Source organism: Sceloporus undulatus, chromosome 1 (assembly GCF_019175285.1).
Source record: "Sceloporus undulatus isolate JIND9_A2432 ecotype Alabama chromosome 1, SceUnd_v1.1, whole genome shotgun sequence".
NCBI classification, from domain to species: domain Eukaryota; kingdom Metazoa; phylum Chordata; class Lepidosauria; order Squamata; family Phrynosomatidae; genus Sceloporus; species Sceloporus undulatus.
Window position 1 is genome coordinate 364,399,636 of NC_056522.1, and position 13,268 is coordinate 364,412,903.

The following is a 13,268-nucleotide window of genomic DNA, read 5'->3' on the forward strand; positions in this document are numbered from 1 at the left end:
CAAATTAGCATCTTGCAAAGAGAGGTAGCCATACAGATCAGGGTATGTGGTTGGCATATATATCTCCTTGATTTAATGGCCTAATTTGGAGCAAAAAAGAACATGTTATGTTCTAAAGCAGCTGGGAATAAAAAATAATTTGGGATCTGTTGCAAATTAGCCAGAGACCTGTGAGTAGATCCTGATCTACCTTATGCTTGCCCTTGGTATGGAGAGGAGGCAGTCTTTCCATACCTGAGATAGGAATTGTTTGGCCCTCCAGATGTTGAGCACTTGCTAGTCCCAGCACTTCTAGGTAGCATAGTCAATGGTAGAGAATACTGGGAGTTGCAATCCAGTGTCATTTAGAGAACCACATGATTCCCACTCCACTCTACAAAATGCACACCACTTCTGTTATTGTGTTGTTGTGGTTTTTTAAGTCGAGCTTGATTTATGGCAACCCTATGGATGAGACATCTCCAAGAACTGCTGTTCTCCACCTTGCTCAGGTCCTGCAGATCAAGGCCTGTGTCCTCCCTGTTGAGTCTAACCATCTGGCATGTGGTCTTCTTCTGTTTCTTCCTGTTTGTCTTCTTGCCTGCCCATGGTATCCTCAGCACTCTTCTCCAGCACATCTCAAAGGAGTTGATTTTCTTTCTATCTACTTCCTTCACTGTCCAGCTCTCACATCCGTAGATGGTGATAGGGAATAAAATGGCTTAAAGTATTCTCACTTTAGTCTTCAGAGTTAGGTCTTTATATGTGGGGTCCTGAGTTACTAGCTGGCTCTGGTACATGGCCATTTTTGTGGTCACTGCTTTTTCTTACCCTGTTTGTCCTGACTCTACTGCTGTAGTAGCATACAGTACTACTGTAGGAGATTATCAGATGAGGAAAAAGCCAGGAGTAAAAGGCCTACTCTTGGCAAACTTGGCAAAAGATTTTCAGACACATTGTGCTTATCCAGGATTTAACCCATGAAGATCCAGGAATGCTCCAGCAACATACCATTCACGGGGAAGTCCTGGGAATGGTTTGTTTGTTTATTATTATTATTATTATTATTATTAACCTTTATTTATAAAGCGCTGTAAATTTACACAGCGCTGTACATACAATCTTTTTAATTGGACGGTTCCCTGCCCTCAGGCTTACAATCTTGTTGCTGGAGCGTTCCTAGATATTCATGGGTTAAGTCCTGAATAAGTACGACATCATCTGGGATGGACAGAAGGCCCTCCTACAAAGATCTTAAAATTAAGGAGGGCTCGTGTAGAGGATTTTTCAGATAGTCTGGGCTCAAGCTATAACCTATAACTTTGTTGTAAGCCTTCTTGAGTCTTTTGCTGGAAGAGAGATGGGATCCAAAGTAAAGAAATAAATAAATCTCTCAGAAAATAATAATAATAATAATAATAATAATAATAAATAATAGTCACCCTTATCCAGAATTCTAAAATCTGAAATATTCCAAAAACTGAAACTTTTTCATGGGTGGATGAGATGGCATCACCTTTGCTTTCTGATGGTTCAGTGTATACAAACCTTGTTTTATACACACAATTATTAAAAATATTGTGTATAAAGTTACCTTCAGGCTATGTTTATATGAATTTTATGTTTAGACTTGGGACCCATCTCCAAGATATTTCATTATGTACGTATATGCAAATACAGGCATTCCAAAATGCCCCAAAATCTAAAATCCAAAACACTTTCTGCTCCTAAGCATTTTGGATAAGGAAGATTAACCCTATATTTATTTTTTTATATCTTTCCTTCTCCTGATATCGGGACTCAAGGCAGCTCACAAGTTCAAAACCATACAAATTGAGAACAATAGAAAAACATTAAAGAGTATAAATAGAACATTTAAAAAAAGTTAATTAATTGATAAAGTTTAAAACATTTAACATTAAAATAGTAGAATATATTTTAAATACTTTGCAAACCTTCTGAGATATGGGGTAGTACACACAACCAGCTGGGAAACCTCCTTAACCCAATATTCTTCCCAATACGCAGACAGTGTTGAGAAGAATAAGCTTGTGTTATTTTGTCCCAGGCAGTCATAGTCCGGTGGTCCTTAGTGGCTACTCAGCAGCTGTCTTTGTAGACTCCTGATTAAAACTCTTTGAGGTGGTGTGCAGTTTATCTTTTTGGTCCAGCTTGGTGGTCTCCAGATGTTGTCGGATCACAACTCCAATTATATACAGCCAGAATGGCCATTTGTCAGAGGTGATGAGAGATCGTAGAATCGTAGATCTGGAAGAGACCACAAGGGTCATCCTTTCCAACCCCATTCTGCTATGCAGGAAGACACCATCAAAGCACTCCCAACATATGGCTATCCAACATCTGTTTAAAAACCTCCAAAGAAGGAGACTCCACCACACTTTGAAGCAGTTCATCCCACTGTCAAACGGCTCTTACCCTCAGGAAGTTCCCCCTAATGCTTAAGTGGAATCTCTTTTCCAGTAGTTTGAACATCAAGCATCCATAGTCAGGAACCACTGTGCTCAAAGCATTGTTGGTTCTTTGTGAAGAAGGATTGAGGTCTCTTTTATGTTGAACTGACCTTGAGAATGGTCACGAGACCCCTTGAGTTGTCATTATTCTCAAAGGCCTTATTCCTCTAGGCTTTCCAAATACAGTATTTAAAACCTTGTTTTCTGGTTTTTATTTCTGCTTTGCTCACTTGCTTTTGTAGCTTCTCTTTCTCTCACTGATCCCCCGACTCCTCTTCAGAATCTCTTTGACAGGCTCTTATTAACTTCAGCTTAATATTATCAGTCTTGGCAGGAGGCCTTTCCCTGACCCCTACTGTCTGGAATCTGTGTGGCTGGAAGATGCTAGACTGTTGGGGACTTGAGAAAGAGTCTTTTCCAGAGTGGCCTTCCATAATTGGACCCTCTCTCAAGGAAGGTTAGGTTGGTTTACTAAGGCTCAGACTAGGCATTAGTGGGAATTTGCAAACTCTATGATTAAATCAATTATCTTATAACCTTCTCAATGGGATTTTCTCAGAGATTGCAATCAGACATACGAATTAAGTTTATGATTGTCTACTAATGACTAAAACAAAGCATACTAAATATAAGATTCCCTAAGTGAGGAAAATCATGTGCTGTGGCAAATATGTACACCGCTGTGATCGCTGGAATAGCGGTATAGAAATAAAATTTTATTATTTATTATTATTATTATAAATAGACATCTTTTCTCACTTGGGTAAACACCACTGCAAAAATCATATTGTATGAAAAGTTGGCGCTCCATATCCACGGATTCAACCATCCATGGCTTTAAAATTATTTTTTCAAAATCCAAAAAGAAAAACTTGATTTTGCTATTTATATAAGAGACGTCATTTTACTATATAGGACTTAAGCATCCATATTTTGTATCCATGAGGGATCTATGCACCAAATCCCAGAGGGTACTGTGGGACTATTGTATTGTTTAGACTGATGATCAGGCAGGTGGGGAGCACAACTTTCAGTATTTTAAGAGTTAATTGATACAATTCTCATTAAAATGCTATCTATTTTTAGATGGTCCCAAAGACAAACAAATGGGTCCTAGAACTGATCAAGCCGGACGTCTCCCTGGAAGCTAAGATGATTAAGCTGAGGCTGTTATACTTTGGCCACATCATGAGAAGGCATGAATCACTGGAAAAGACAATAATGCTAGGAAAGGTAGAGGGTAGTAGAACGAGAATAAGACTGCATGCTAGATGGATGGACTCTATTAAGGAGATCACAGGTGTGAGTTTTCTGGAGCTAAGCAGAGCAGTGGAGGACAAAGTCTTGGAGATGTCTCATCCATAGGGTCACCATGAGTTGGTATCGACTCGAGGTTGGTTAATAACAACAGCAAATCTATTTTTGTGTAGTTGCCTCTCTGTTTTCGCAGGGGATCTGTTTCAGACCCCCCAAAATAGAAATCAGCCAATATTAAAACCCTGTTGGTTTGAATGGCGGCACGGCCTCTTGGGCGCGCACCAGATTCTAGGTCCCTCCATTTGCTCCTCACGAGTAAGCAAGGGATCTGGATCTGAAGTCCGCACAAACAGAGGGACAACTATTTTTTTTTAGTATTTAAGTATGTGTGTGCAAGCTTTTATTTTACGATGTTTTGAGCTTTATTGTTTTTGTTTGGAGTGCATATTTCCTTGCCTACATGTTATGTGGAGTACAAATTTATAACTGTATGAAATAATTACTGTATATATTCCTGTATAAGTGTAGAGATTTTAGTGAAAAAAATTGACTCTAAAAACCTGGGTCAGCTAATCCATGGGTCAATGTAAGTACTGTACCCTAACCCTTATCAGAAAAGGAACATCCCCTTCTCTGCATAGAATGGCAAAAGGTGAGAGCTTAGTCCTTCCCAGGAGAACCTATAAGAAGCATCAAGCACCTCTCCTGTTTCTGCCATGGTGCTGCTTCTGGTCTTTTCATATGCCTGGGTGGAGGAAATGTTGGCAGCTTTGGCATTTCCTGTCAAAGGAGCATTGATAAAATAGGCATGTGCGTGTTTTCTTAGGGGATTATTACACGGAGGAGGCAAGCATCCTCCTCCCGTCATTAAATCCTGTTAATCGCGTGATCGGGGGGAAGATTGAAGATTTTCATACCTGGCTGCATCACTGCTAAAACAACTTCCAAACAACCCTAAAAGGTGGGAGAAGCACCTGTGCCTGAAAGCCAGGAGTGCATCCTGAATCACCATGGAAACGTGGCTCCCTCTTTTGCATCCCTGAAACATTCCTGGGAGAGGATTTCCTGTGAAGAGGGATGTTTCCATGGCGATTCAGGAAGTGCGCCTGGCTTTCAGACGCAGGCACTTCCCCCACCTTTTAGGGTCGTTTGGAGGACGTTTTAGCAGCAATGCAGCCAGGTATGAAAATCTTCATTTTCACACTCCTGTGTGCTTATGCCATTCTTGTCCCGTCTGTAAACAGTTATGGGCCCATCATTTGGTATTAACGAGAGTTTCTGTTAATACCAAATGACACGTCCATTACTGTTTACAGACGGGACAAGAATGGCATAACCACGCGGAGATGTGATAATCTTCTCCTAGATTGCATGATTAACACGATTTAATGACAGGAGGAGGACACTTTTCTCCCATATGATAAAGTCCTATGTCTGCTTGTGACTGGTCATCTTCCCCACACATACAAACAGCCACCATTTATGTACACTCATCCCTCCACATTTGCGGCTTTGACATTTGTGGATTTGATTATTCATGGATTTTATTAATATGTTCTCCCTAGAAATATCTAGGTTGTCCAGTACAACTCTGGTTAACTTTAAGGAGCCCTTAAAGTGGCACAGTGTTGAAATGCCTGTACTACAGCAACTCCCTCAAAACCATGAGATTGCTAGTTCAATACCAGCAAAAGGGCTCAAGCTTGACTTAGGCTTGCCTCCTTCCACGGTTGCTAAAATGAGTACCCAGATTGTTGGGGGCAATCAGCTTACATTTGTAAACCGCTTAGTTCAGTATGAAGTGGTATATAAATGAAACTGTTTGTTTGTTTAACCAAAGGTCACACTGAAGGACCTAGACTAGAGATTCCTAGAGAGAAAACGCCACTAGGCATTTGTAGCTCCTCCAGTGCAATTCTGTGGTCAGTAAGCCGCTCTGAGCCCCAGTCCTGGGAAAAGAGCAGGAAACAAATAAATATAATAAATAAATATAATAACTGTCTGGCAGATATTGACCACAGAGTTGCATTGGAGGACCTAGAGATTCCTAGAAAGGTGTTATCTCAAGTAAAAGCATAGTGTTTTTGTTATTTCCAGTTTTTCCACATTCAGGGGGTCCTGTGCCCCTAAGCCCAGCGAATATGAAGGGATGAGTATAGTTCCCTCCTCATCCATTCATCCATTCAGTCTTTTTTTTTAAATTTAATATATCTTTATTTTACAAAGCTTGCGTTTTTACAACAAGTTAAATTTTTACAATACATTTTTACAACAGGGTAAATAAAAACATATATCAACCTATATCAACAAGCTATAAATCTGTTGTATATTAGACTTACACCTGAGAACTTTCCACAAGAAACTGTATAATTTTATCTTTTAATACAAAATCTTATTCCCCTATCTCTAGGTATGAATAAAAAAGTTTTGTTTCTTGTACCTCTCCTTACTGAGCAGCCGTTAAGTAAAGTCTTACAGCTTCCCAATACTTTCCCCATTTAACCACATCTTTGTTATTTATTAATGCTGTTAATCTATCTAGATCTTTCAGTTCCCATATTTCATTTTGCCAAGTCTCTATTTGTGGGGGTTATAGGTAATTTCCAGTTCTTTGCTATTATCTTTCTGGCAGCCGAAATTAAGTATAATAATATTTTCCAATGTTTCCTTTCTTCCTCTGGGTCTAATAATGAGGTCATGTTTAACAGATATATTTCTGGTCTAAACTGAAAATCAATTTTTAATATTAACTTTATTTCCAAATGAATCTTTACCCAAAAAGACTTTATATATGTGCATTGCCACCACATATGCAAATGTGTCCCTGTTTCTTTTTGGCATCTCCAACACTGGTTATCCTTTAATTTGTATATTTTTTCTACTGAACATGGTGTTTGATACCATCTATTTACAACTTTAAAATAATTTTCTTTTATTGTTTGTGCTACAGTAAAATTTTTTGTTTTTAATCTAGCTTTTTCCCATTTTTCCAAGTCCAAATTGTATCCCAATTCTTGTGCCTATTTTATCATAGAATCTTAAATTTCCACTTCTTCTAGGGATCTTTTCAGTAAGGTGTTATATATTTTACTTAATATTACTTAATTTACTTAAAAAATATCCATTCAGTCTTTAGGGTGAGCCCAAAGTTTTATGTCTGCTGGAATTTTATAAGTTCTTCGGCATCATTTTCCTTTGTTTCATCCTTTACATCAGTGATTCCCAAACTTTGGTCCTCCAGGTATTTTGGACTTCAGCTACCAGAAGCTCTAGCCAGTTTGGCCAACAATCAAGCATTCTAGAAGCTGAAATCCAAAACATCTGGAGGACCAAATTTTGGAAAACACTGCTTTACATCCTTTGTAATACGCCCCTACGTTTTGCCCTCAGTTTATCCACAAGTCATATCAAAATCCATAATTTAGGCCTCAAAAAAGCAAAACTAAAAACAGGTTGAAGTAGAGGAGAGTTGGTGCTGAAGTCATGAGAGCTTCACACAGTTTTGGTGGAACTTGTGGGGCTTGAATATCGGCGAGTATCCATTTTCGCAGAGAAGTCTGGAACAGATCCCCTGCGAAAATGGAGGGCTGACTGTAAATAAATACAACAACATTTTCCGTTGCTGTTGTTATTTGGCTTCAGACCAGTTGCCGTGTGCTACATTGCTTTCAGTATTTTCCGCTAGCCCACTCTGAGAAATTTGGATTTTGTTATTTCTGGGAACACTTGACTAACTTGTATTTCTGTTCTTTTTGAGTAAATTCAGCTTTGTCTCAGCATGAATCAAATCCTGTGAAGTGTGTGCCTGTGGGCAATTACAACTATCCTGATTTGCCTATTTCAAGATACAAGGAACAGGTAAATTGTTTTGGCATATATATATATATATATATATATATATATATATATATGGGTTTTATATCTCACCTTTCTCCCAAAATAGGATTCAGCATTTGGTAAATGTTTGCTTTGTAAAAATTACAATTCTCTTCTTACTCTCCAAGCTTTTGTCTGGTTGATTTTGCTTGGAGTGTGAATTGTCATTAAAAATCTTTTTGGAAAGGGTTTTTGCTTTGCAATAAACAATAGCTTGGCATCCTGTTTACAATGTCAGAAGCTAGACATATGACCTTTCAAATTTTGGTATTCATGTTTATGATAGTGGCACCATTGCCATGATTGTAAGTGCCCTTGCAAAGTCCTCTTCTAACATCTTTTCACAGCATGTCTCACTGACAGGCAGGCTTTTCAGGCGGGCTTTTTCAAATCATGACTGGGTGGCTTTTATATAGCATATGTATTTTAGATTATGTTTCTAAACTTTTGTATGTTTCTAATGTTAAGTTTATACTGTTTTAACTGTGTTAATTTAATTGTTCTTAAAGCATTTTTATTTTGTGAAGAGAGATCTTGTAGCACCAGTGAGACTAACTGAAAGAAAGAAGTTGGCAGCAAAGATTTGAGGAAGTAGACTGGAGTCTACAAAAGCTTATGCTGCCATTTTCTTTCTTTCAGTTAGTCTTGAAGGTGCTACAAGATCATCTTAGAAATGTCTCCCATGTGGGATCTTGGCCATAGTTTTGGTGTAAATCCAAGTACCAGTTCCCATTAGAGTATATCCTTTGAATCAGTGGGATTTACAATGGTGTTATTGATTAATCATTTATATATTGTTATTAAAAATAAAAGAAATAATAACTACATCCTGCCTATGTTCCCCAGAATTGGGATTCAAGATGGCTCAATTCATATCTACTCTACTTGGGGTTAGCAGTGGAATAAACTGCACTCGTCCTTCCATATTTGACTTTTGTGGATTTAATTATTCACAGGTTTTATTAGTATGTTCTCTCTAGGAATTTCTAGGTCCTGCAACGCAACTCTGCGGTCAACTTTAACCAAAAGTCGCACTGAAGGGGACCTAGAGATTCCTAGAGAGAACACTCCACTGGGGATCTGTAGCTCCTCCAATGCAATTCTATGGTCAATGTCTGGGAGATGGTGACCTCAGAGTTGCACTGGAGGACCTAGAGATTCCTAGAGAGGTGTTATCTCAGGTAAAAACATAGTGTTTTTGTTATTTGCATTTTCCCCACATTCACGGGGGTCCTGTGCCCCAACCTCACCAAATTTGAAGGGACAATTGTATTGTATGTGGTGGTGGGCCTGAGCTACCTTCCAGAGGGTCACAGTGATCTATTCCCACCAGACGGGAAGTGACATCAGTAGCATCTGGTTTTGTTTTGGCATGAGTAGTGTGTGGAGGGGTGGAGAAGTTTTAAGAGTGTTTTGTGGACTTTGAGGATTGCAAAGGAGTGGTTGGGGGCTGCATGAAGTCTGCAGGGGCCACATTTTTCCCATCCCATCTCTTTAAAATTTTATTCTTCAGAAATTTCAATTTTTTTATCACAAACTTATCTATACGTAGGTTATTTTCTTCTGTTTGTTATTAAAGTAGTGCCATCTGTGTACATGATGTTTTACAGAGCACAGCTAGGATGGATTCCAACTCCAAAATTCATTCAACTATTCACTAGCAAGTGTTAGGCTAAGGTTTTTGAATATATATACAGTGCACCCTTGCCTTATGCAGGGATCCGTTCTGGACCCTGCTGCCTAAGGCAGGTTCCGTGTGTGCTTGAGCCCCATTGAAACTAATGGGGCTTGTGTGCATGGCGTGGTGAGGCATACATGTGCCAATTTCTCTTTGTCAGGCAGCTTTCAGCATAAGCTGAAAGCTGTGTATAGCACGCCCGTGTATGACGCGGGCGCAATGTGTGTGTGTGTGTGTGTGTGTGTGTGTGTGTATGTGTAATAGTACTAATAACAAGAAAACTGTACTGTGCCCTGTTGACAAAAGAATGATGGCAAATGGAACCACTAAGCATGTTAACAATAACAAGCATTTTCATTACCATAGGATCAATTCCACAAAATGTGCTGTAACAAGGCATTCTCTGAGGAATTTGCTTACCAGTCTTCAGATAAAGATTTCATGGTTATTCCTTGTTAACAGTATACTTTATGGAATTGGTCCTATGAAATTGGTTGACTGATCCTTGCCATACGAGCAATTTGGATGAACTGAAAACATTCCGGTGACTTTTTCATCTAATGATATATGGAACTTTTGACATTGATTTAGTGTGTTCTCACCTGATGGTTGTATTGTGAATAAATAATTATTTATTCCATATCATGTTTTCTAGAAATATTTTAGATTATGAAATTGCTTGTTATAGTTAACACCTTTGGTGGTTCCATTTTCCGTCATTATTTTGTTAGTAGAACGCAATACAGTTTTCTTGTTATTAATATTATTGTCTGAATGTTGCTGCAAAAAATATAGTTGTAATTTCATAAGACCTACTCTAATACTTGCTAATGCGTTCCACAGTTCTTATAATGTAAAGTAGATATTGGGAAGATGTGTAGAGGAAGGGGGAAATGATAGCATGAGTAAAGCAGGGAAAATGTGTGATTACTTCAATTATACATACCTTGGCTTAGATACAATAAAGTACAGGGACTGGGGCTGAGTTGGTAAACTTGTGCCATTCCAAATATTGCTGCAAAGACAAGGAATTGTATTGGAGGTAAAATAATAATAATAATAATAATAATAATAATAATAGAGAGGAGAAACGTCTTAACCCACACTTTGAATTACATGAAAGAGAAGAAAAGATAATGACCACCTAAATCTATAAAAAGAAGGGAAGAGGGGAAAAAGAATCTTGTAACACCATTTGGACTAATCATTGGATTTCAGCACAAGCTTTCGTGGACTACAGCCCATAAATATAATAAATATAGTTAATAAATTTAATTTTTTTTTCATATTTTATAATTGAATAACTTGGTTAGTCTTAAAGATGCCAAAATACTCCTTTCTCTTTTTATACCGAAACAAACACAGCCACCTCTCTGAAAATTCTTACGGTTTTGGAATGTTTAAGAGGCAAATGATAAAGTATAGCAGGCTCTACAGAAATGCATTTTAAAATCCTGGCCTGTCATCTTTTTAACATACCATCAGTAACAATGATTTTTTAATGTTTTTTATCATTTACACAGCTAATTTCCCTGATTGAAAACAACTCGGTGGTCATTATACGTGGATCTACTGGTAGCGGCAAAAGTACTCAGCTTCCACAATATGTCCTGGATTATAGTGCGCAGCACTCTACTTACTGCAACATTGTTGTTACTCAACCTAGGAAGATTGGTGCCAGCAGCATTGCAAGGTGGATTAGCAAGCAGAGATCGTGGCCTCTAGGTGACCTTGTGGGCTACCAGGTACCTCCAATGCATTACACAAAATTAAAGCATGTATTGATGTTGGAAATGGAAAATTATAGTAATTTATTTATTTCATTTATAGCCAACTTTCCCCCCAATAATGGGGCTCAAGGCAGCTTGTGTAAGTCGCCTGTCAGTTTAGGGCGACCCCATGAATTTCATGGGTTTTCATAGACAAGGCATACTCAGAATTTTGCCAGTTCCTTCCTCTGCAATATAGCCTACAGCACATAGTATTCATTAGCCATCTCCCATCCAAATATTAACCAGGGCTGACCCTGTTTAGCTTCCAAGATCAGATTATCTAGTGCCTTTAGGGTCTTAGTCAAGGTATCTTACAGCAAGTTAAAAACAGCACAAATTAAAATTATACAAAAACATCAGTTAAAAAGTAGAATCATAGAATCATAGAGTTGGAAGAGACCACTAGGGCCATCCAGTCCAACCCCCTGCCATGCAGGAAATCCAAATCAAAGCATCCCTGACAGATGGCCATCCAGCCTCTGTTTAAAGACCTCCAAGGAAGGAGACTCTATCACCCTCCGAGGGAGTGCATTCCACTGTCGAACAGCCCTTACTGTCAGGAAGTTCCTCCTAATGTTCAGGTGGAATCTCTTTTCCTGTAGCTTGCATCCATTGTTCCGGGTCCTGTTTTCTGGAGCAGCAGAAAACAAGCTTGCTCCCTCTTCAACATGACATCCTTTCAAATATTTAAACAGGGCTATCATATCGCCTCTTAACCTTCTTTTCTCCAGGCTAAACATCCACAGCTCCCTAAGTCATTCCTCATAGGGCATGGTTTCCAGACCCTTCACCATTTTAGTCGCCCTCCTTTGGACACGCTCCAGTTTCTCAATGTCCTTTCTGAATTGTGGTGCCCAGAACTGGACACAATATTCTAGGTGGGGCCTGACCAGAGCAGAATACAGTGGCACTATTACTTCTCTTGATCTAGACACTATACTTCTATTGATGCAGCCTAAAATAGCATTGGCCTTTTTAGCTGCCTCATCACACTGTTCACTCATGTTCAACTTGTGGTCTACTTGGACTCCTAGATCCCTTTCACACGTAGTTTCATTCAGCCAGGTGTCACCCATCCTATATCTGTGCATTTTATTTTTCCGCCCTAAGTGCAATACCTTACATTTCTCCGTGTTGAATTTCATTTTGTTAGCTTTGGCCCAGCTTTCTAGTCTATTCAGGTCATTTTGAATCTTGATCCTGTCCTCTGGGGTATTAGCTATTCCCCCTAATTTGGTGTCATCTGCAAATTTGATAAGTATGCTCCCAATTCTGTCATCCAGGTCATTGATAAAGATGTTGAATAGCACTGGGCCCAGGACAGAGCCCTGTGGGACCCCACTGGTCACTTCTCTCCAGGATGAAAAGGAGCCATTGTTGAGCACCCTTTGGGTTCGGCCGGTCAACCAATTACAGATCCATGTAACAGTTCCTTTGTCTAGCCCACATTTTACCAGCTTGTTTGCAAGTATGTCATGGGAAACCTTGTCAAAGGCCTTAGTGAAATCAAGATATACTATATCCACAGCATTCCCTTCATCTACCAAGCTGGTAATTTTATCAAAGAAAGAGATTAGGTTTGTCTGGCATGACTTGTTTCTCTGAAACCCATGTTGACTTTTTGTGATTATGGCATTGCCTTCTAGATGTTCACAGACTCTCTGTTTAATGATCTGCTCCAGAATCTTTCCTGGTATTGATGTCAGACTAACTGGACGATAATTGTTGGGATCCTCTTTCTTCCCCTTTTTGAAGATGGGGACAACGTTTGCCCTCCTCCAGTCTGCTGGGATCTCTCCTGTTTTCCAGGAGTTTTCAAAGATTATTGCCAATGGCTCCGATATTACATTTGCCAGTTCTTTTAATACCCTTGGATGGAGTTCATCTGGTCCCGGAGACTTAAATTCATTTAGATTAATAAGGTGTTCCTCTACTATCTCTTTACTTATTCTGTGCTGAAATTCCCCTATTCTGTCCTCTGCTCCATTATCCTCAGGTTGAGCACCCTTTTCTTTTTCTCAGAAGACTGAGGCAAAGAAGGTGTTGAGTAATTGTGCCTTTTCTCTGTCTTCTGTTCGCATTTTGCTATCTTCTCCACGAAGTGGCCCTACTGTTTCCTTCTTCTTCCTCTTGCTGCGGACATATCCAAAAAAGCCCTTTTTGTTGTTCTTAACATCTCTAGCAAGCCTGAGTTCGTTCTACGCTTTAGCTTTTCTGACTTTACCCCTACACATG

The 13,268-nt window shown here is 39.1% G+C and overlaps 1 protein-coding gene across 4 annotated transcripts in view; it reads left to right on the top strand.

The window, feature by feature from the left end:
- TDRD9 (tudor domain containing 9) overlaps positions 1-13,268 on the top strand; it is a 154,007-nt gene that overhangs the window by 42,479 nt on the left and 98,260 nt on the right. For 3 of the 4 annotated variants that reach the window (XM_042447002.1, XM_042447003.1, XM_042447005.1), the window contains exons 3-4: positions 7,465-7,565; positions 10,785-11,006. In XM_042447002.1, coding sequence (XP_042302936.1) covers positions 7,465-7,565; positions 10,785-11,006 — 323 coding nt within the window. The remainder of the gene's footprint in view (positions 1-7,464; positions 7,566-10,784; positions 11,007-13,268) is intronic. The other variant, XM_042447004.1, reaches the window with a different exon arrangement.